Raw genomic sequence first — 24,004 nt, forward strand, 5'->3', positions numbered from 1 at the left:
TTTTTGTCAGAGTGCATCGAAAGATCAATCCGTTTTTATGTGTAGACAGGCTCTGTTGATAGTTTTGTCAGAACATCTCTTCGAACAGTAACTTCTGTACATAGATGCCTGCTTCATCTAGACACAATGGCTACATCTACATTAGAAGCATCTAACTCATTCCCCTCAGGGAAGAGCTTAAGTATCTAAGACCCCTGCCTGCAGGTCCTGGGTTATCTTTTATGGATTGCTAAATGGATAGGTGCCTAAACTGAGGCTGTGAATTCAAGAGGTGCAACTTTAGCACATACCCCTGTAAGCAGCAGTCTCCTTGGCTAGCTTTAGTGACTCCCCATCCATTATGCTAGCTTCCTAACATCTCTCCCCATTCATTGTATAGGAATCTAAGCACCTAACTAAGGGCGTGCGGCTCAGTGGTGTCCCTGTGATTTTCTAGGTTATTTAAAATTAGACACTAATGTGCAGTATTGCAACATCTAAGTCCTTTTGTAGTTCTCGCCCATTTGCACGAAAAGGAAAGCATGTGTTTAACAGCAGTGAACAGCTATCCTACATAAGCTACGTTCAGTGTGCTGTGGCACAGTAAGAAAGGGACAGAACAGAAAATTTCTTCTTAAATTTGAACATTATAATAGCATTGTTTTTGCAGTTGTCACTATTTGAAATGTTTAAGTATTAACACATTGAATAACTTCAGTTTCTTGTATATACCCAAATTTGATAAGTGCCAATACTGAGTTTCTCTTGCTTTATAAATGCTAACAGAACATGACTAATTTCATCTTGAAGTGACTGAATATACAAAAAGCATACCGCAGCGTATGAGACTATTCTGACAAATCTAGTAAAGTTACGAGAATTGAGATTACCGTATTTGTCTACGTTATGAGAGCCACATCTAATAGTTGTACAGTCTTGTTAACAAATAAAATAAATCCTCACTATGCTTTAAGTAAATGTGTAATTTTTACTGATAAAATTAGGATAGAGTTTCGTATTATCTAGAAATCATTTCACTAGTATTCAGCATTTTCAGATCCTTCATCTCCAGTGTATACCGAGCTAACTGAGTCCCTTCCAAAAAGGGAATATAGTTATTGTAGTACAGTAGAGTCTTAACATTAGGTTTGCAAATTCAAGTATTTGTGAGCGGATGCTTCCCCAGGGCACAGAGCAGCAGGAGCTGCTGCTTCCCCCGCTCCGGGTCGGAGAGTGCTGGTGGCTACTACTGTTTCCCAGGGCTCTGTGCAGGTGCCGCTTCCCTGGGCAGGGAGTGCCGGCAGCCACTGCTTCCCCAGGGAGGAGCGCTGGCAGCCGCAGCTTCCCTGGGGCTCCAAGCCACTCGTATTCATGAAACTGAACATTTGCAAGGGTTCTCGACGCGGAACCCTTGTGAATGTTGAGACCCGACTGTACTGTTTAAATTCAGTACCTGAATTGAGGTAACAAAAAAACCCAGTCCTCACATGTATCTAACATGACCACCAATTCTGAAATGTTGCAGACTATATATAGTAAAAACAGAAGCCAAGAAGCAGTTTTTAGAAATATTCTAGGCAAGACACACTGAGTAGTTTTGAAATTTTTATTATAAAGTTTTACAAAATCTTTTATCTGGTTCTTTAGATGTGTTCATGAAAGAGCTCTCTACCTCGAGCTTTCATCTCTACAAAGTTTGGGGCCCGGTCTCGCAAAAGAATAGCAAATCTTTAAGTAATTCAGCTTCAACATATCAGCTTACTTCCCAGAAGTAACTTTTCGCTATTAACTACCCTTGCATACTTACAGCATCTCAAGCTGCAGACTGCTTTCAAGACCACTTGCTTTTGGAGAGAAACAGGCTTAAAGAAACTGGATAGGCACTTTGCTGCTGACCCTTTTCAGGTCATGAATTACTCAATGAGAGCATCAGTCTTTTGCTCAACACCATTCAAAGTCACTACCAAAATGACACACATTGAGCTTCATGGCACCTGGCGGTGGCATTGGTATTACAGCAATCCAAGATATTTACTGTATCCAACCTGGGATCAGGAGGGCTCATCAGCCAGATCACGTTGATCAAAATACCTATCAGAAAAGCACAATTGGAATATACTGAGGACAAAAGCTAGTCAGAGAGCGAAGACATTGTTTTTTTTCCTCCCTACAATTAAGTAATTGACATAGTGGGTTTGCTGTAGATTCTGCCGGTTTTTATTCCCGAATGTTTCTAGCTTCATATAAGTAATTTTAGATTTGTTCCACAGGTTTACGGTTGATCACATGCTTGAGGGTTTTTTTTTAAACTTTACCCACATCTCTTTGAGGGAATTAGTACATGCTTGGTTTTACCATATTTAGAAATAAGTATACCGCAATGTATACCACCGTACAGTAGGGTCTCAACATTTGTGAGGGTTCTGTATTCAGAACCTTCGCAAATGTTGATTTTCGCAAATGGGGAAAGGGGAGAGGTGCTCCAAGCCCCAGGAAAGCAGCAGCTGCTGCCACTCCCTGTTCCGGGGCCCCAGGGGAAGCGGCAGCCACCGGCACTCCTGGCCCTGGAGAAGCTGCAGCAACTGCTGGCGCTCCCAGCCCTAGAGCCCCTGGGAACCCGGGGCAGCTGCCAGCACTCCCAGACCACTTACAAAGAACTGAATTTGCGAATGTGGCACTCACAAATGTCGAGACCCTACTGTATATAAAGTCTTTTTGAAAACATCATCCTAGCTTAAGTTCCTTTAACACCGATCATAATAACCAAGATTTCTGTGCATAAATTACTCTACATTCTAGTTGTTAAAATGAAGTTTGCAGTACCTGCTAACTAAACAGATCAGCAAATTCAGAGCAGACACTTTCTCCTCATTCTTGTTCTCCTGTAACAAAGGAATACGAAGTCTTAAGTCATATACCCAGCATTACTTGGCTGCTAAAAAGGACTACCATTCTTATGCAATTGTTGGTTTCCCATAAAAATCCACTCGTTCAATTCTCAACATTTTGCTTTTTCATTCACTTGAATCTACTAACTATACACTATATTAAAACAAACTTGGATAAACGAGTTATAAAATGCTTAGTTTGCAATCATACTGTCAAGTTATTCCCCATAATATGCTTAATTGTATGAATTTTCCCATGTTGTTACTCACCTCTAATACTCTCACTTCAGAGCACCGTCTTGCCAATTGCCGAATTAGGGAGTGGGCTTCAGGCAATAAAGGCTTTTCAAGGCATGCCAACAAAGCATACAGCCATCTGCCCTATATGGATTTAAACAGAAGTGGTACAGCTTGGTGTTTTTCACATAGTTTTTTACCATAATTACGTGGTGACATACAAAGGTCCTATATGTTGCTAGCTATTGCCATTGTACTGAATGCTAATGGAGACCAATAGCTGGTCCAAGAACACAATGCACTAATAAATACTGTCAGGATAAAGGGGAGCTAGGGAAAAAATGGTATCAAAGTTTGTTTTAATTTGAACTGCATGCTCCCTAGGGCATACTTATGTGCCAGGGAGACAAGTTACCATTATTATGAAAATAAATGCAAGCTTCCTGATATTTGACATACACAGTTCTTCAGTTTGTTTAATGGTAGATAGAATAAATTAAAATTACCAGTTCTGGAGTAAACTCTTTCTCTCCAAACCAGTTAATCAGATATTCCAGGACGCTAGTTACTGTTGCCTTTTAAAAGAAGAGGAAAAAAAAGAAACACACTTGAAAAGGAAAAATAACTAAGAAAGCAGTTTTTGATGATGGTTTTTGCTCTTTTTCTTTAAGTGTGACTTCACTTTTCATAGTGAAATGGTACTTATTCCCACTCTATGGTGTATCTAGACAGGCATTTCTTTCAGTCTGAAACTTGTTCTACAAGGAGAAAGGAAATTTCAGGATAAATATGCCTGATACTGGAAAGGACTGTGAATATATCGAAAGAAGAGGAAATGATGCCCACAATGGACTATGATCTGTAATTCATGCAATTATGTTCAGTCTTGTAGTTCAGGAACTAGGGTTCATACAAAGAAATTGAAAGACAATATCTAAAGTTAAAGCCATTAGGAGGAAATCACATACCTAATGTATAGTTAAGTTGTGGAACTCAATACCCCAGGTATCAACTGGGACAGTGAACAGCTTAAATCAAGTGATTCTCCTTAACCTCCAAAAATATATTCTCTGCAGGTTTTTATAATCACACTCATCATCATGATCATGAGGGGCTTCCGTGACTTTTCAGAATATCACAAAACATTCTGGCAAATATTGTTCTCCAGGTGTCTTGTAACATCCATGATAAAATTCCACCAACTGAGGTGTGGAGGTGGCCATAGGCAGACAACCTATTACCTGGTGCATCAAGTATGTTCCAATGTTGGACTTTTCACCCACTAAGCAATTGTGCGCATACAGGAATGGGCCAAATGGCGAACAATCACTATTTTGTTAAGGACTGAAGAAGCAACAACAGGGTAGAAAGAAATGTTTTTATTCTCTCAGGGGAGAAGCATGTGCAGCATCTTGTTTTAGCAGGGCTTTTATTATTCAAGCCACAAGCAAGAGAATACTTCCTCAGTATAAGCAACAATAAAAACTAGTTCACATGAACAAAACATTTTTATTTAAACACCAAGTATCTGTGGGAAAAGAGTAGATGTTTGATTTGCTAATTTTATAATGTAGATTGCATTAATGCCTCAAACAAGTTTTATGGTATAAATGATTGCTTCCTTTAATATAATGAGGATACTTGATAGATGGGATAACATGGAATTAGTAGGAAAACTAAGTAAACATTTTTGTGAGAAATATTCCATTCTCTTAAGTAGAAATTTACACTTACCTGATTCATCCTGCTAACAATACTTAAGAAAGGGGGAAAACCAATCTGAAAAGAAAACCATGATGGAACTGTAATATACAAAGTAAACTTTCCAACAAATACCTTTGTATTATAAGATTTAAATTAGTAATGAGTTTGAGCACGAGATCATACATCCACTTCATATTTGCCATTATAGCAAAAAATAGCCATTCATATAAATGTTACTAAATACTAGGAAGAAAACAGATTTAAAAGGACACAACTTGGAATTTTTTAAATCTTCAATTTTTTTAAGTTATTTTTGGGCATAGACTCTTGGGTGCTGAATTTTTATAAGCATGTTTGTGCTCTCTGACATTTACTGCATGTCGTATGGGCAAGTCCAAAAGCAACATGCCCGTGCCCATGTTGCCTTCTACTTGTCTGTGCGCGTGCGCACAGAGTCCCCCCCAACTCCCTCCCCCTCCCCCACACCCCCCGGATGCCTCTGTGGTTTCCGCTTTGCTGCTACCATTGTTCGTAAGCACACGAAAAAGGCCTCGGCAATAGTATATTTGAGAGTTCTCACAAGAGTGATCTGCACAGTAGATAAATTGCAACTGACCGTCATCAAACAATGGAGAATATGCACAAAATGCTGTTAAATGTACAAAATAAAAACTTTGTCTCTAACATGTTAAGCTGTGTTATTTGGCATATTCAGTTAACTGACACGGCAGCCAGCTATGTGGCCAGGGAAACAGAGCAGGGCTGCTGCCAGCCCTAGCTTGAATAACTGGCACATTTCATTATACAGCAAACCCAGTTCCAAAGGGATGCTGGATAATAAAACTTGTACTATAGATACATACTACAAGATAGATCAGACTTTCTGCTTTATCAAATTTCCACTTAGCAGGGAGGTGGGCAGCAAACTCATCACAGAGCCTGTTTTGGACTCAGATTTGATCTGCACTGACCCTAACACAGCTCAGGATGGTTTCTGAAAGCTACTAATGAGACATAATGGCCAAAAAGTAAGAAGGAGCTTGAGTACTCTTATTGAAAGTGATACCTACCTTTATATAATCAATTCCTAGATTTTCATTACCAGGCACTGCAACAGCAGCTTCTGAATATAACCTTTCACCCAGACAAAACAGTTTCCAGCCTTCTTCATCATCAGATTTTGGCTGAAAAGAGTAAAAAAGAGTGAACTACTTTTCATATATTATGATCCAGTATTTTTGTAAAAAGAAGTTACTCGTGTGATAACAATGGCTCTTCAAGATGCGTCCCTGTGGGTGCTCCACATTAGGTGACGGGCTCGTCCCGGTGCCACAGATTGGAGATTTCCAGCTGTATCTCGTTGGGTCGCACATGCGCTGATGCGTGTTGGTCCTTCGCGCGCTTTCAGTCACGTGCGCGATCCGGTCCACACCAGTTCCTCGATCAACCACCCTGGATGCTCCTGAAAGACACAAAGCAGAACTCCAAAGCGGGGAGGAACAGGTGGGTAGTGGAGCACCCACGGGGACACATCTCGAAGAACCATCGTTACTACACAAGGGAGTAACTTCTCTTTCTTCTTTGAGTGGTCCCTGTGGGTGCTCCACATTAGGTGACTACCCAGCAGTGACCCCAAAAATGGAGGTGGGTACCAGATTTATGTGCAGCTTGCCCTTGAAAGGACTGCTGTCGATAGACGTGTATCCTCATCCAACACCCGGTGCATCGCATAGTGCTTGGCAAAGATGTCGTAGGATGACCATGTCGCCGCTCTGCAGATGTCCTTTAATGCGACTCCTTTGAAGAAGGCTGTTGACTTCGCCATTGCTCTAGTGGAGTGAGCCCCAGGCGGAACTACCAGAGGCGTCTTACGGAGCTTGTAGCACATTTTTATGCAGGATACAATGTTATTTGAAATTCTTTGTGATGATAGGCCTTCCCCTTTTGATCTGGGTGCAATAGACACCAGGAGTCAGTCTGTTTTCCGGAAGGGCTTAGTTCTGCCTATGTAAGAGGCCAACGCCTTCCTCACATCGAGTGAATGCAGCTGCGCTTCCTTACCTGAGAATGTCAGGGGATGGGCTACAGTGCTGGGCCTTGGATCTTGCCCAGCCCATGTGGCTGTATGGTTAGTGCCGCCATCTCTGGTGCCTGGGACCTTGGTGTGGGCATTGGTGCTGTGCCTGGTGCCACTATGTGCGGTTCTGTGAGCGTAGCTGTCTCCAGCACCGTCGGACCCCGTGCCGAGGTCTCCAGTTCTGGTGCTCTTGGTGCTGTAGCTTCCAGTGCCTGCCATGTCGGCGCCTGCAGGGTTCTCAGAGCCGACTGTTTACTGGTCAGAGCCCCAGGCACTGCGTTATGTTGTGCAGCCTTCTCGCTGCTTTGAACAGCCAGTGGTTCACGGCCCTGTGCCTCGCTCATCCTGCTCACAGATACCACTGGCAAGGATTGAATTGGGGATACCTTCTTTTTCTTACGTGTAGAGGAGGTTAAAGAGGTTGCCTTCTTCTTATGCGGCCCTGAGGGCCCTTCCTTCTGGGGTATCTCCGACGGTTCAGGCTGGAGGGCCTTGTCGAACAAGATCATTTTATCCTCATCTCCCTGTCCTTCCTTGCTCTGGCCATTAGTTTACAGCAGTGAGAACATTTCTGGGGGACATGGGCCTCTCCCAAGCAATGAATGCATTTACTATGGCCATCAGAGGCAGGCATGGCTTCGCGGCATGATTCATATTTCTTAAACCCCAGTGAAGACATCTCTTTCAAGGTGTTTGACTACTTTCAATGATAACCAAGACACTTAACGGCTACTAATAGCTAGCAAAACAGACAATGTTTACAGTCTCTAAGATAGCAGACCGCCTGAGGCGGCCACCTCCTCCTTCTCCCCCACCCTTCTTTTTAACTATATACAAGAAACAAAGTTTAACAGTCTTAGAAAACGAGAAAGAAACTAGTAACTATATTATAACGAGTTTATCTGTCTCAGGCGTTGGAGCCAGAGCGGATTCCGTTTGCAGCCGTTGGCGGTTGAGAGGAACTGGTGTGGACCGGATTACGCGCGTGACCGAAAGCGCGCGAAGGACCGACGCGCACTGGCGCATGCATGACCCGACGAGATACAGCTGGAAATCTCTGATCTGCGGCACTGGGGCAAGCCTGACACCTAATGTGGAGCACCCACAGAGACCACTCGAAGAAGAAGATAAGTTACGTGTTTTCAAACAATTTATAACTCTGGCAATCCTGATTTGCAGTTTAACACGATCACTGATGCATCACCATTACCAGCAGAGATACAATTTAGCGGTTAAAAAAAAAAAACCAACAAAAAAAGACATTCACATAATTTGTTATAAAATCCACACACCATTGTAACATTGCTGTCCAAATGCTGTGACTTCCAGTGATTTCTGTGTTTGTTCAAACTCTGAAAGATTAAAATAATTAAGAATAAGGTTTATAACATAATTATTTTATTCTCCCCAAAGCAGTTTTTCTTCTTTAAATTGCTCTCATTGGGCCTTCATAACGATTAAAAACCCACTAATTAAATACCATAATGGTTATCTTCTTTTTGCTAAAAGTAGATTGCATGTTACTGTAAAAATATGGTAAATAACTGATCAAATTATTCATGTTAAAAAGTAAAAATGGACTTAAAAAGTTTTAAGCTAGAATTTACTACTTTATAACCTGTAAAGACAGATGAAAGATGAAGAGAATGTGTTGACTGGTTAGTCCACTCCTTAATTTTATTTTAAATATGCCTTCATTCAAATAGTTTTGATAGTCTCTAGAACTTTAATTTTAGCACTAAAATATTTTTCTTGAGGTAGCAATCCCAAGTAATTTTTTTTCTTCTATGGGATCTGGCAGTATTATCACTTGTTTGATAATCTTGCCCTTGAAATAAGCCTCTATATGAAGATACACAAATAAGAACCACAGAACACTAGATGAGGGGAACACTAGCTGAAAGGAATCAAAGCCTTGTTTCAAACACAAATGCTAAGTATATCAAGAAGGTGTGGCTTTGCAGGGACTGTAGCTTGCAATTCCCACTCACTGATATCCAGGCTGGGGGAACCATCCAGTGTGAAAGGTGCCTGCTGGTGGAATCTCTCAGGCGACAGGTGGAGGAGCTACAGGAGGAGGTGGCGGCCAGGTTGAGGAGTATCCGACTCCCTGAGCAGTTCCTGGATAGTATTCATGTGGAGACAGCTGAGGTAACTGTCCCAGTACACAGGACAGCTAATAAACCACTGGTGGAGGAGGAGATAGATCAGGGTGGACACTGGCAGCTTGTTACTTCTGGCAGCAGGCAGTGTTCCACCCCTGCTCAGAACCTTCCCACTTTGGTACTGGGATACCATTACACTGTACTCGACACAGGAGACAAAGAATCGCCCCGTACAGCAGAGGAGAAGCCTCATACCCCTAAGACTGGGAAGTCTGCTGCCACCACTGCGAGGAGGAAACGTAGAGTAGTGGTGGTTGGGGACTCTCTTCTGTGGGGGACGGAGGCGCCCATCTGTCGCCCTGACATTTCATCTCGGGAGGCATGCTGCCTGCCTGGGGCTCGTATCCAAGACGTTACGGAGGCGTTGTCAAGGATCATCAGGCCCTCTGACTACTATCCCATGCTTCTCATCCATGTGGGCACTAATGATACTGTGAGGTATGATGCTGAGCAGGTCAAGAGTGACTTCAGGGCTCTGGGGGCGCAGGTGGTATTCTCCTCAATCCTGCCTGTCAGTGGTAGGGGCCCAGGCAGAGACAGGTGCATCCTAGAGGTGAATGCCTGGCTTCGAAGATGGTGTCACCAGGAAGGCTTTGGCTTCCTTGACCACAGGATGCTATTCCAGGAGGGACGGATGGGCAGGGATGGTGTTCACCTTTCGAGGAGGGGAAAGACCGTATTTGGACACAGACTGGCTAACCTAGTGAGGAGGGCTTTAAACTAGGTTTGACGGGAGCAGGGGAGCCAAGCCCACAGGTAAGTGGAGAATATGGAAACCTGGGTGATGGGTCAGAAATGGGAGGCAGCATGGGCAACAATGTCAGAGTGAAATGAGGGTCAGGACAAAACAGGGAGGCAAGATCAAATCAATATCTTAGATGCCTGTATACAAATGCAAGAAGTATGGGTAATAAGCAGGAAGAACTGGAAGTGCTAGTAAATAAATATAACTATGACATAGTTGGCATCACAGAAACTTGGTGGGATAATACACATGATCGGAATGTTGGTACTGAAGGGTACAGCCTGCTTAGGAAGGACAGACAGGGAAGAAAGGGGGGAGGTGTTGCTTTATATATTAAAAATGTATACACTTGGACTGAGGTGGAGATGGACGTAGGAGATGGACGTGTTGAGAGTGTCTGGGTTAGATTAAGAGGGGTAAAAAATAAGGGTGATGTCCTGCTAGGCGTCTACTGCAGGCTGCCTACCCAGGTAGAAGAGGTAGATGAGACTTTTTTTAAAGAACTAACAAAGTCAAGCAGGGCGCTAGATTTGGTGGTGATGGGGGACTTCAACTATCCAGATATATGTTGGGAAACTAATACAGAGGGGCACAGACTATCCAGTAAGTTCTTGGATTGTATTGGAGACAATTTTTTATTCCAAAAGGTTGAAAAAGCTACCGGGGGGAAGCTGTTTTAGATTTGATTTTAACAAATAGGAAGGAATTGATAGAGAACTTGAAGGTGGAAGGCAGCTTGGGTGAAAGTGATCATGAAATCATAGAGTTCACAATCCTAAGGAAGGGCAGAACAGAAAACAGCAAAATAGAGATAGTGGATTTCAGGAGGGCAGATTTTGGTAAACTCAGAGAGCTGGTAGGTGAGGTCCCATGGGAAGCAAACCTGAGGGGAAAAACAGCTGAGGAGAGCTGGCAGTTTTTCAAAGGGACATTATTAAGGGCCCAAAAGCAAGCTATCCCACTGTGTAGGAAAGATAGAAAATATGGAAAAAGACAGCCTTGGCTTAACCAGGAGATCTTGCACGATCTCAAAATAAAAAAGGAATTGTATAAAAAATGGAAACAAGGAAAAATTACAAAGGATGAATATAGGCAAACAACACAAGAATGCAGGAGAAAGATTAGAAAGGCTAAGGCACAAAATGAGTTCAAACTAGCTACAGGCATAAAGGGAAACACAAAGGCTTTTTATAAATATATTAGAAACAAGAGGAAGACCAGGGACAGGGTAGAGCCATTGCTCAGTGAGGAGGGAGAAACAGTAACAGGGAACTCGGAAATGGCAGAGATGCTCAATGAGTTCTTTGTTTCGGTCTTCACTGAGAAGTCTGATGAAGGAATGCCCAACATAGTGAATGCTAGTGGGAAAGAGGTTGGGTTAGAAGTTGAAATAAAAAAAGAACAAGTTAAAAATCACTTAGGAAAATTAGATGTCTGCAAGTCACCAGGGCCTGATGAAATGCACCCTAGAATACTCAAGGAGCTGATAGAGGAGGTATCTGAGCCTTTAGCTATCATCTTTGGAAAATCATGGGAGGCAGGAGAGATTCCAGAAGACTGGAAAAGGGCAAATATAGTGCCCATCTATAAAAAGGGAAATAAGAATAACCCAGGAAACTACAGGCCAGTCAGCTTAACTTCAGTGCCAGGAAAGACAATGGAGCAGGTAATTAAAGAAATCATCTGCAAGTACTTGGAAGGTGGTAAGGTAATAGGAAACAGCCAGCATGGATTTGTAAAGAATAAATCTTGTCAAACTAATCTGACAGCTTTCTTTGATAGGATAATGAGCCTTGTAGATAGGGGAGAAGCGGTAGATGTGGCCTACCTAGACTTTAGAAAAGCATTTGATACGATCTCTCATGATATTCTTATCAAAAAACTAGGCAAATACAATTTAGATGAAGCTACTATAAGGTGGGTGCATAACTGGCTGGATAACCATACACAGAGAGTAGTTCTTAATGGTTCTCAATCCTGCTGGAAAAGTATAACAAGTGGGGTTCCACAGGGGTCTGTGTTAGGACCAGTTCTGTTCAACGTCTTCATCAATGATTTAGATATTGGCATAGAAAGTACGCTTATTAAGTTTGCAGTTGATACCAAGTTGGGAGGGGTTGCGACTACTTTGGAGGATAGGGTCATAATTCAAAATGATCTGGATAAATTGGAGAAATGGTCTGAGGTAAACAGGATGAAGTTTAATAAGGACAAATACAAAGTGCTTCACTTAGGAAGGAACAATCAGTGTCACACATACAGAATGGGAAAGGACTGTCTAGGAACGACTACAGCAGAAAGGGATCTAGGGATTATAGTGGACCACAAGCTAAATATGAGTCAACAGTGTGATGCTGTGGCAAAAAAAGCAAACATGATTCTGGGATGCATTAGCAGGTGTGTTGTGAACAAGACACAAGAAGTCATTCTTCAGCTCTACTCTGCGCTGGTTAGGCCTCAGCTGGAGTATTGTGTCCAGTTCTGGGTACCGCAGTTCAGGAAGGATGTGGAGAAACTAGAGAGGGTCCAGAGAAGAGCGACAAGAATGATTAAAGGTCTAGAGAATGTGACCTATGACAAAAGGTTGAAAGAATTGGGCTTGTTTAGTTTGGAAAAGAGAAGATTGAGGGGAGACATGATAGTGGTCTTCAGGTATCTAAAAGGGAGTCATAAGGAGGAAGGAGAAAACTTGTTCTTCTTGGCCTCTGAGGATAGAACAAGAGGCAATGGGCTTAAACTGCAGCACGGGAGGTTTAGGTTGGACATTCGGAAAAAGTTCCTAACTGTCAGGGCAGTCAAACAGTGGAATAAATTGACAAGGGAGGTTGTGGAATCTCCATCGCTGGAGATATTTAAGAACAGGTTAGATAGATGTCTATTAGGGATGGTTTAGATAGTACTTGGTCCTGCCATTGGGGCAGGGGGCTGGATTCAATGGCCTCTCGAGGTCCCGTCCAGTCCTAGTGTTCTATGATTCTATGAAAACAACCATAAGTAAGAAACTAGATGCATTTACATTCTCAAGTCCAGTATGGGCTAATGACCTTTGTAGCATCAAAAAACCTTAGAAAGGAAACTTAAAGTTTGCCCAAAACCAAAATGGTTAACTCTGGAAGTGAAGTTTAAACCTTTGGAATTCAAATTATATTTTCAAACCAATGATGGTTATTGCAGCAAAGGTTGTTTTTGTGTCTGCTTTTTAAAACAGGCATTACAAGACCAGAATTAAGTGTTACAATCAGAAAAGCTGACAGATTTTATATAGCATAATACTAGCACAGAGGGCTAGCTTTCTGATCCTTCTCTATTACTCTTGCACATTTTCATGGATACTAACACTAATACTTTTCCTCCCCCCAGATTAATTCTGTCTAAATTAAAAGAGATTAGTTTTTAACATGCTTCAACAGGAATGCTAAACTATGACAAAAATCTAGTTTACTATTTGTTTACTTTTTGTATTTTGCACTCAGGAAAAGTGCATTTTCCCCGCTTGGACTGTGGGGAAAAAGGTCATTCAGTTTCCTTTTTTTAGTTCTCATAAAAATGTGACAACTTTAAGAAATTATCATAAGATCCATGCAGATAAACACTTCTATCCAGATGGAATTCTACTGGTCAATGTGTTCCTGTATGGGTACAAGGATCTGTTCACGAGCCCAGTTGCTGGACTGGGACCCAAAATGTTTTTATTCTGCTGTCAGTAATTCATCAAAATATTCTTAATACTACATTTTATAATTTTTTTTTTGTTACACAAAGCCCCTTAAATTTTGCACTCAACCACTTAAGAGCAATCCTTTATGCACAGGTATCATTTACAAAGATTTTGTTTTAAGCCACCTAAAATGTACGATTAACTGCTTTCTTTCGGAAAACTCTTTGGTGCTGGAGTGTAACAATAAATTAGGTTTTCAAAAAAAAAAAAAAAAAAAAAAAAGAAAACCTAACAAAAAACAAGTTTTCCAAAGACAAAGTAATCATCTATTTCATTTACTATGTTCTAACTTTGAACGTTAAGTCTTAACTGTATTCTGGGAAAAGACGTTAAGTCCACCCGCACCCTAAAAAACACCACATTAGTGCCATGTGAATTGATGGCATCTTGTTTGTGAACTCTTTGTTCTTACCTGACGAACGGCTGAAAAATTAGACACTTGTTGCTGTTGCCATTTTAGAGTTGGAGAATATCCCTCAGGGGCAGGATGGCAACCTGTGAGCTAAGAAAGCACAGGCATGAACAAACAGAATCCTAAACTAATCCAATCTAAAAATAAATTTCTCCTTGAAGTACATGAGAAACTAGGAAGACAAGAGAAAATTCTATTCTGATTTAAAAAAACAAAACCAAACCAAAATGAGCTCCAATTCGCAGTTTACAAAAGAAATATCATCCATCAAAACATGACATGCTGAAGATATCCAAATGACAGATGTAGCCTATGAGAAAACAGTATTTCCCCATTAACAGTAAGAGAGTGGGGTACATCTATACTAGTTCCCTTCCTTTTGGAAGGGGCATGGTCATAAGCGAGTTGGGAAGATGCTAATGAGGTGCTGCCATGAATATGTAGAGCCTCATTAGCACTATGGCAGCCACGCACGATTCAAAAGTGCCACTTTCGAATTGCACACTGCCTGTGTAAATGGGGGCCTTTTAAAAGGACCACCCCCCCGGACTTCGAAAGCCCCTTCTTCCTATTTGGTTTTAGGAAGAAGGGGCTTTCAAAGTTTGTGGGGTCCTTTTGAAAGGCCCCCCATCTACACGGGCAGTGCATGATTCGAAAACTGCACTTTCGAATCGTGTGTGGCTGCCATTATACTAATAAGGCACTGCATATTCCTCACAACACCTCATTAGCATCTTCCCAACTTACTCATTACCATGCCCCTTCTGAAAGGAAGGGGCTAGTGTAGACATAGCCACACAGATAGGGAAAATTCTCTAAAATAGAACAAGTGGTCATTTTTCTTTTCTGGGGTGTGTCTTTAAATAATTTATTTTGCACAAATGTCAATTTACAGAAATTGAACAGGTATATTGCATTGTGATATACTCCATATCACAAGCAATTGGATAACCTGGTCTACAAGAATATGTTGTTTCAGGGCCCTAAATAGATCTACTACTTCAATTAAGAAAGTGCATCTGTCAGCTACATAAGGCATCACTGCAGATCAGAAGAATTACAGTTTCAGATCTCCACACACAACCCCATGAATTTGTAATAAAAATCTAGGAAGCTGAAGTGAAAATTTTTAAGTGCCTATAGGTAAGTGCCTTTTACAGGAAATTATAATGAAAAACCTCCATAAAAAACTTCTTGCAGATAGGATATTGAAAATTTATCAAGAATGTAAGATGTATCTTTAGATGAAAAGTGAAAGTCAAAACTCTCACTAATCCACTACTTTTATAGTTCATTACTGAACCAACTCCCCATTTTATTACATTAAAAAAGCTCTGAATGATTCATTGGAAGAGACGTAAAAGCAGAAAATTCCACTATAATTTTCACTAGGTACAATGACAAAGAAATATTTATCTGAACTGTAATCTAATTTAAATATTGAATTAAAACAGTTTTAAGTACCACATTTTGCTTGACCACATCCCAATTTGATTTTTCAAACACTTAGACTTGGTTTACACGCTACAAAGTTAGTTCTATGCAAAGCATCTTATGTTGTTGGTCTCCCACCAATGTGTGCATGTCATTAGAATGAAACAGTAATATCACCCCAAGTAGCACAGAGCCTCCGTCCATATCCGTAGGATGGCTGACAAAGTGTGAGGGTAGACACTGTACTACCAGAGCAATCCTAACTGTCTTACAGTAGCTGTCCTTGTATGCCACACACTGACCACTCTGGTCACCATTATGAATTTCACTCGCAGGAGACAAACAGATGAGAAACCACTCCTCCCATTTAAAGACCTGAAAATTTTTGAAATTCCATTTCCTGATTAGTATCAGAGAGGTAGCCGTGTTAGTCTGTATCTTCAAGAGCAACAAGAAGTCCTGTGGCACCTTATAGACGAACAGATATTTTGGAGCATAAGCTTTCCTGGGCAAAGACCCGTTTCATCAGATGCATCTGATCAAGTGGGTCTTCGCCCACGAAAGCTTATGCTCCAAAATATCTGTTCGTCTATAAGGTGCCACAGGACTTCTTGTTCATTTCCTGACTGTCCATCATGGTATGCACACCTAGCAGCTTTCCACTGCTGAGTGCAATCATCCAGCTGACCATGCTGGCTACATACTCCAGATGCACTCCTGCTTGGAGTGAAAAGGAGACATTGGCTTTCTTGGACTTATGGAAAGAAGATGATGTGCAGGCACAGCTTCAAAACAGCCATACAAACACTGGTATCTACCAGCATATTGCTCAGGAAATGCAAGAGAAGGGACCAGCGGCAGTGCTGCATGAAAGCAAAGCAGCTGTGGCAGTTATACCAGAAGACCAGGGAACTCAACAATTGATCGGGAGTCAAACTGTAGACCTGCCCCTTTTACAAGAGATACGGATCATACCTGGTGGAGACATTCTTCTTCCCCCCCAGCACTGTGGATAACTTTAAGGAGGCATAGTACTTGTTCACTCCAGGGGACTGCAGGAAGGAGGAAGAGTTGATGGTGGAGGATGAACAAGGGGGCCAGTTCTACACAGGCCACTTCCTTTGGAAGTGGCATGCTAATACCCACAATTCCCCGTGCCTCATAACATACCATCACGTGATTTGGAGTCTGGAAGACCATTCTTCTGGATTCCAAAATGCTGTGTAGAAGTGCGGCCTCCAGGGGGGCTTCTAGAAGGAAGTCCTTCTTCCAGAGGCCCTTTCTTCCCAAAAATTTTCAGGAAGAAGGGGCCTCCGGAAGAAGGACTTCCTTCCAGAAGCCCCCCTGGGGGCCACACTTCTTCACGGCGTTTTGGAGTCTGGAAGATCGGTCTTCCAGACTCCATATCACATGATGGTATGCTAACGAGGCGTGGGGAATTTACACCCGTGCCTCATTAGCATCTTTTGCTCCGGGTATTAGCATGTGTGTAGAAATGGCCAGGGAGTATGGGACAAACAACAAGGGGATCTTGCTGTGCAGCAAGTCAAGAACTGTTTCTGATTCCACTGCAGTACAGCCAATCAAGAACAGGTGAGTCTGATGCAGGAAAAACAACCTTGGGTAAGTGTCCCAAAGTTGCAGGACATATCTTTTAAATGTTGAGTTACTCATGAGAGAAGAGCTAGTGGTACAGGCTGTACCTCCTTGGTCCAGAACCCCTGGGACCTGAGTGGTCCTGAATGAGGGAATATGCCAGACCAGGGGATGTTATGTCTCCAGTCTTGCTGGGGGTAGGGGAGGGTGGCCTCCAGGCTGCCACACGCTCCCTTTCCCCAGGCTGCAGGGGGACTCCACTACTGGCAGGGATCCCTGCTGCCAGGAGGCTCCTTGTCCCAGCCTGTCTCTGCGCTGCTGTTGACAGTCATCCATAGCCTGGCCAGGCACTTTGCTGTGGGGCTATTGCTGGGATCCTTGGCCCCAAAACAGTTCCCTGCTCCTGCAGGGCTGCTGGCAGAGACCCCCAGTCCCAGCTGGTTTACGTGCCATGGGGCTCCCTGATCCCAGCTGGGCTCCTCTTCCCCTGCCACAGATTTCCCTCCAGCCATGGGGCCAGTAAGGCTCCTAACACAGCTGTCAATGGGGCTCCCAGCCACGAGTAGGAGCATCCAGGAAGTTAGACCAGCTTGGGTTCTCTGGTCCAACAACATCTGTGGTTGTGCCAGACCACGGATGTTGCCCAACAAGAGAGTATTGGACAAGAGAGTTTCAACCTGTACACCTAAGAAATGTAGTTACTATCTGTTTTTCACTCACGCCTAGAAAAACAGATGGGGAGTCGGCGGGGAAGCAGTTGATATATGTGGAACAGTTCATATATGTACTCAGGAATATCCCTTGAATCCTCCGAAGAGATCTGTTTGAAAATTTCAGAGACACTCTGCCATCCCCTGGCAAAAGTTTCTAGGGAAAGGATGCCTTATTCTCCCACAACACCACTCAGCAATAAATCGAGCAGATGCTATTGCAGTAACAAGCTTCAGGACAGCTGTCTGCCTTTACTACGTTCAGTAGCAAGATATTAGCTACAATCACCACTGCCCATGGAAATCTGAACATACTTCAGGATTGTGCACTCTGAGCTTGCAACACTCCTAACAACAGTGCAGGGCTCTGCAGGCTCCATGGATCTGTCAGAAGTGGCAAATGGTGAGGAGGGTTGTGCCGGTTTGTGAGATTTTGAAAAAGAGGAGCAAAAGTTATGGATATGTATAATATTATTATGGTATGGAGACAGTAGCAAACTGGGAAGTAGACCACGTGTTGCCAGTTACCCTTGCATGACTTGCTTCAGGTCCATCATGTGTTCACAGAACTACCTAAAAGACAGTGAACACATGAGTGGCAAATTGTACAATGGGATATCTATGCATGATGCACAGCATTGTGCATTGACACAAGCACTCCTGATGAGTATGTGCATGGCTGAACCAGGAAGCCAAGTATACAGGCACACAAGTGACATACTAACTTTGGCAGCTGTATGCCATAATATCTTGAGTCAAGGTAAGTTTGTAGTGTAGATGTGCCCTTAAACAAAACATTTATCTCCCCCTTGTGTTATCAACAGTAACAAAAGTAAAACCTGCCAAAGGAAATAAAGTAAGACAACACACTTTCTCTTTTGCCACGTTTTAAATATTGCTGTTTGGGGTGCCTCAGTTCCCCACATAAAAAATGGGGTTAATATCTCATTGGGGTATCATGAAGATAAAAATCCATTTATAATTGTGAGGTGTTCAAATAATAAAATGAGGCTATACCATAAATAGACTGTAATAATATAAATGAGTTCTCATATTTAATGTTTGGATAAAAGATGGTATCCCCTCTAGAAAATAAAACAAAAACGATCATTCCAAGGGCTTGATCTAATTCCCACCACAAAAGTTAACTGAAAGACTGTTGACTTCATTGGGAGATAGTCAGTTTTATGGCTCATCAAGAGAAAAAAAGTATTCTTCCATATGTATCTGAGAACAACTCCAGCAAGAAAAGAAAGAAAAATTCCAGGTGGGGGTGTGAAAGAGAGATGAGTCCCAGCTTGTTCAACCTGGAATCGCAAAGTAAATTGAGCCCAGCGGGACCCTCAGTCAGGCTAAGGGGCATGGCAGGAAGGGTGCCTACTCAAGGGTCCTGCTGGGCCATGGTATGTTGGTGGCCCAGAGGATTGTGGTGGGCTGGATTGGAGGCTTTTTGGTAGGTCAAATCTGGCCCGAAGGCTGTATTATGCCTACATCAGCCTAAGTGATTAAAGGAAAGGACAGGTAGAAAGAGACTAAAATACTCTATTGATAGCCTTGTATCTTTCAACTGTAGGAAAGTTTTATGAAAAACAGTGTTTATGTACCTTTAAATACAGAAGTATTTTAGTTGCATCTGAAATGAGAAAATATGATTAATTAGAAAAGAGTGTCTTGTATCTACAGCAAAAATAATTAATCATATTTTCTCATTGCAGATGAGTTAGATCAATTGAGTGCTACCGAGACTTCAGTTACCCAGTAATTCACAATATGATTCTGCAAGCCTAGATTCCATTTACTTCTGCAGATTACTTACAAATTCAGTTACTCCACAACATATTTGATGATTACACCAGGCATGAAAAATTTTTAATAAACATTCTAATATGAAATCAAAAGCTTTTTTCCTTATTTAACTGTCTGATCCGTTTTTCTAAGAAAACTTTTAAAAATATATACACGTATATAAACACAAAACACTTACTGCAATGTTCACTGTCTGCTTCTTCCTTAATTTTCTGGGGTCTATCTGTGCCACAACAACGTCTGGGCATTGTGCTGCTTCAATCCTTCAAAGAGAAATAAAAGGCTGTATTTGAAATCCCTCGGCTGTATCCCTGAGAACCAGAAACTGTCATAGATTGGGTTTGGACAAGGAGGAAACTGATCAAATGCAAAATGCACAATTTTTAATTCATAAATAATTATCAAAGAAAGAAAAGTTAAAGAAAAATATTTCTTACTAGAAGATTTACCCAGCATTGCTCAGGTCTTTAACTCAATTTTTGTTTTTTGGAAAATAAAATGAAAATATACATACTCCATTTGAATCATTGCTTTGGGGAGGAGCTAGGGATGAAGGGTTCAGTATGCAGGCTGTCTTGGAAAGGACTTCCTCAACACACTCTCACCACAGCAGCTTGGGGCCAGGTGAGAAGCTCCTCTCCATCGCTGCTGCTGCAGCTCCAGTGGGCACAGGCAAGGAAGAAATGCATATCTCCCACATGGGTTCATCTGCCCTCTGCACTCGCCAGCAAGAGTGAGGAATGCGGCTAACTGCACAATTTCCTGACTCACTGATGAAAGGCAATAGACAGCAATGCTCTCTTACGAATGGATTTATGTGGGGAGGTTCAGCCCCCCAACCCCAGGGTGGGAGGCTCAGAGCTGGGACAGTCCTAGAGAGGGGGCACACCCCCCAGTCAGCCCCTTTCACCTGACTGATGATTCTGTCTCTTTTCTGTATGTTTTTATGAGAAGCAATCCCATTGCAGGGACATCCCATTTTCTTGGCACAACCAAATCCTTATCTTGTTTTAAGTTACGAGAGGAAACTGTATACTGAATTTGGTGATCCTAGCTCTTACCATTTAGGGGGAGTTCTGGAAAAGACAGACATGCACAGACAGACAAACTCTCTCAAATATATAGCAGATGGAAGGGTATGGGGTTGAGAGTTTTAAAAAGATTTATGAGTTTACAATGCAAGCTATGAATGGTTGGTAAATGCCCCCATTTTACACATCCAAAACTACTTTTGATGAGCCAGTTTATAACACAGTCAGGAAAAAAAAAACACCAGGACTTCTGATTTCCACGCCTGTCCTTCAGCCACAAAACCTCCTATTCCTTCTGCGCAAAACAGACAACAGTCGAGACTAAGAACTTTTGGCTATTGTTTCATTATGCTATATAGTCTGCCTGTCAAAAACATGATGAAAAATCAGAATGCAGTGGAACTTTTGAAAGTTTTAAAGAATATGGTCACTAATCTGATATGAGAAACATAGCAGTACAAAAACCAAACAACCTACAGAGACAGAGTCAGGAAATTTTACGCTTAAACTTTTAGTATTGCTAAAATAGTCTTGTTATGAATCTTTATATCAATTTAAATTCTCAGTAAGGGAACAAAATAATTAATATTTAGCTACATACTGCTTCCCTCTTGAACAGTGATGCTACCCTTCAAGATTTAGGAAATAAATTTAACAAAATTATTATTCAGACATCAAACTTTGTAATTACTTGGATTATGGTAAATTGTCACAGAGAGGTAGCTGTATCTTCACAAAACAAAACAGCAGTCATGTAGCACTTTAAAGATTAATAAAACAATGTATTAGGTGATGAGCTTTCATGGGACAGAGCCACTTCTTTAGATCTGGAAAATTTCAAATTCCAGTGTTTCCGATCTGAAGAAGTGGGTCTGTCCTACAAAAGCTCATCACCCAATAAATCATTTTGCTAGTCTTTAAAGTGCTACATGACTGCTTTTCTGTTTTGAATTATGGAAGCATCTAGAGGGAATAAATGAAATCCCAGCAATTTTGTGATGGGTACTATCCAAACACACGAGATCACATTCCAGGGAGTTTATTTCTGAAGATCCTGATCCTGCAACATACAAAGCATGAACGGGACAGTCTGTCTCTGCACTTACACGTTGCCAGACCAGAATAGCAGAGACAGGACAGAAAACGGGTTTGGTAAATGGGTTAGTCAGTCTGGGACAGCACCTGGATCTCCTAAGTCCCCGCGCGTCACTTATTTATTCAGCGTATGCCTGCACTGGACTGTAAACCCGGGTGGGCTCAGAGTCAGTGTTGAGATCCAGCAGGACCCCAGTGCCTAGTCCCACGACCCTACTGCGACCCAGGCCGAAATCCCTGTCACTTTGCAAGCGGGCTACAGCGCAAGCCGAGGCCCGCAGAGGGCTGGTCAGGGCCTCTGCCCAAGCCCAGCACGCGCAAACCCAGGCTCAGGGTGCAGCGCGGGACCACCAGCGGGGTCTTAGCAACAGAAGACCCGGGGACGGAGCTGCTGGGGCACAGCTCGCCCAGCGCCCCCGGCCAGCACCGCCCCCGGCGGGCTCTGATTCCGCGCATGCTCCACAGCGCGGCCTAGCCGCGGGTCCGCCAACTCCTCCCCCACTTACTGGACCCGCTTTAAATACTCCTGGGGCGTCCGCGGGGGCAGGGTGGGGTCGAAATCCTCCGTGAGGTCACAATGTCCCACAGGCAGGAGCCGGGGCATCAGCTCCTCTACTGCAGACTCCATCTTCGCAGTGCGCCCGCAGGCACCGGGGGGGAATCGCAGGACGCCTGCGCGCTGAGGGAAACGCCTTCCAGCGCCCTCTCCGCGCTTGGGGGAAGAGAAGATAACGCATGCGCACTGCGTGACCTTCCCAGCCAGGCTGGAGGCTAGGGTTCAGCGACAGCGCGAGCGGCTCTGTCCCCTGTACGTCTGGGACCGTCACTGGAGGGCTTCCGCCTCGTGGGCCTGATCCAGGCCCTTTTGAGCCTGCAGGCGCTATCCCATTGCACCATGTGGTAACAGGTATCGTGCCATGACGCGGCTGCTTTAGTACCCTGAGCAAAACATGATCAAAACAAAAAGCAGTCAAGTAGCACTTTAAAGACTAGCAAAATGGTTTATTAGGTGAGCTTTCGTGGGACAGACCCACTTCTTCAGACCATAGCCAGACCAGAACAGACTCAGTATTTAAGGCACAGAGAACCAAAAACAGTAATCAAGGAGGACAAATCAGAAAAAGATAATCAAGGTGAGCAAATCAGAGAGTGGAGGGGTGGGGGGGAAGGTCAAGAATTAGATTGAGCCAAGTATGCAGACAAGCCCCTGTAGCGACTCAGAAAGTTCCCATCACGATTTAAACCATGTGTTAATGTGCCGAATTTGAATATAAAAGCCAGCTCAGATGTTTCTCTTTCCAAAACGGAGCGATAATTCCTTTTCAGGAACACACATACCTTTAGGTCATTGACAGAATGCCCCATTCCATTAAAATGTTGACTAACTGGTTTGTGGATCTGGAGTGTTTTGATGTCTGTCTTGTCTGTCCCACGAAAGCTCACCTAATAAACCATTTTGCTAGTCTTTAAAGTGCTACTTGACTGCTTTTTGTTTTGATAGTGTATAGACTAGCACGGCTTCCTCTTTGTTACTGAGCAAAACATGATGTAACAGGGCCTGTGCCATCTTAACTAGCGTTCTGCCTTATTTTACATGGAGCTCCACGCTCTCGTGACGAAAGGAAGGCATAGTGAGACCTATGGTGGGTGTACCTCTACAGCTGCAGGATGTTGGTTTGCTCTCTGGCAGATGTCAGGAGCTCCGCCGAGTCCTTTTTCCTGCATTGGAGCATTGTTTGTCACCACCGCTGGGTTGACCTTCTGTCAGCAGAGGCTTTGGTGCATTCCTTGTCTGCCTTCTGAAGCTGTTGCAGGATGATGTCCTCTGTGGATCTTTTTTTTTTTTTTCTTGCCTTATCTCAGCAGCCTTGTCTCCCCGCCTCTTGCTGCCTGTTGAAGATAGTGAAGGTCAAAATTTTAGATACAGTTTTTAACCGTGGCACAAAGCAATTTTTCATACAATGAATGGGTCTGTTTGACAATCACTACAACTTTTGTGTTCCAAGGCCATGTCTTAAGGATGATAATGAATCAAGTCAACCTCTGCAGAAGAGAAGCTATCCAGACCATTTCATTGCAGACACGTTAAGATCTTGTTGGCTTAAGAGTGGTGGCAGAGAGTGGGACAAACTGTAAGCTGTAGAGCGTAGAAAAAAACTTATTTGGCAGACTCATGGTGGACTGGGTGGTGTTCATCTCGGTAAACTGTAAAGTGCAAAAAAAATGTCTTGGGGGGGGGCGTGAAAATCAGCCCTGTAAACTGTAAAGTGCAGAAAAAAAACTTTCCTGGTAGATCCTCATAAATCCTGTGCAGGGAAAAAGCCATTTCAAGAAAAGAAATCCCTGGACGTGCTGGCGTCCAGGAGCAGGGTCTATACAGCCTGACAGCTGTGTGTGGTGGTGGGAG

At 42.9% G+C, this 24,004-nt stretch overlaps 1 protein-coding gene across 2 annotated transcripts; it reads right to left on the reverse strand.

The window, feature by feature from the left end:
• Positions 1-1,576: 1,576 nt before the first annotated feature.
• On the reverse strand, positions 1,577-22,272 carry GEMIN2 (gem nuclear organelle associated protein 2). 2 transcript variants are annotated; one of them, XM_074996825.1, is made up of 10 exons: positions 22,104-22,271; positions 19,650-19,734; positions 13,926-14,015; positions 8,178-8,237; positions 5,879-5,992; positions 4,839-4,883; positions 3,611-3,679; positions 3,138-3,248; positions 2,803-2,861; positions 1,577-2,070 (listed from the first exon to the last, which is right to left on the reverse strand). In XM_074996825.1, exons 1-10 carry the CDS (start codon positions 22,223-22,225, stop codon positions 2,031-2,033), a joined length of 795 nt encoding a protein of 264 aa, XP_074852926.1. In that variant the 5' UTR covers positions 22,226-22,271; the 3' UTR covers positions 1,577-2,030. The 2 variants fall into 2 exon arrangements, with proteins under 2 accessions (XP_074852926.1, XP_074852927.1); XM_074996826.1 differs by lacking the exon at positions 8,178-8,237 and having other exon boundaries at positions 22,104-22,272.
• Positions 22,273-24,004: the final 1,732 nt, after the last annotated feature.

This window comes from Carettochelys insculpta, chromosome 6 (genome assembly GCF_033958435.1).
Source record: "Carettochelys insculpta isolate YL-2023 chromosome 6, ASM3395843v1, whole genome shotgun sequence".
In the NCBI taxonomy this organism is placed as follows: Eukaryota; Metazoa; Chordata; order Testudines; family Carettochelyidae; genus Carettochelys; species Carettochelys insculpta.

Coding starts and splice junctions, on each gene's coding strand:
- GEMIN2 (XM_074996825.1), bottom strand. CDS start 22,225: ATGGAGTCTGCAGTAGAGGAGCTGATGCCCCGGCTCCTGCCTGTGGGA. Junction 8,238..13,925: donor ATTTTTCAGCCGTTCGTCAG/GTAAGAACAAAG, acceptor TTAATCTTTCAG/AGTTTGAACAAACACAGAAA. Junction 3,249..3,610: donor AAGAGTTTACTCCAGAACTG/GTAATTTTAATT, acceptor AAATCCATATAG/GGCAGATGGCTGTATGCTTT.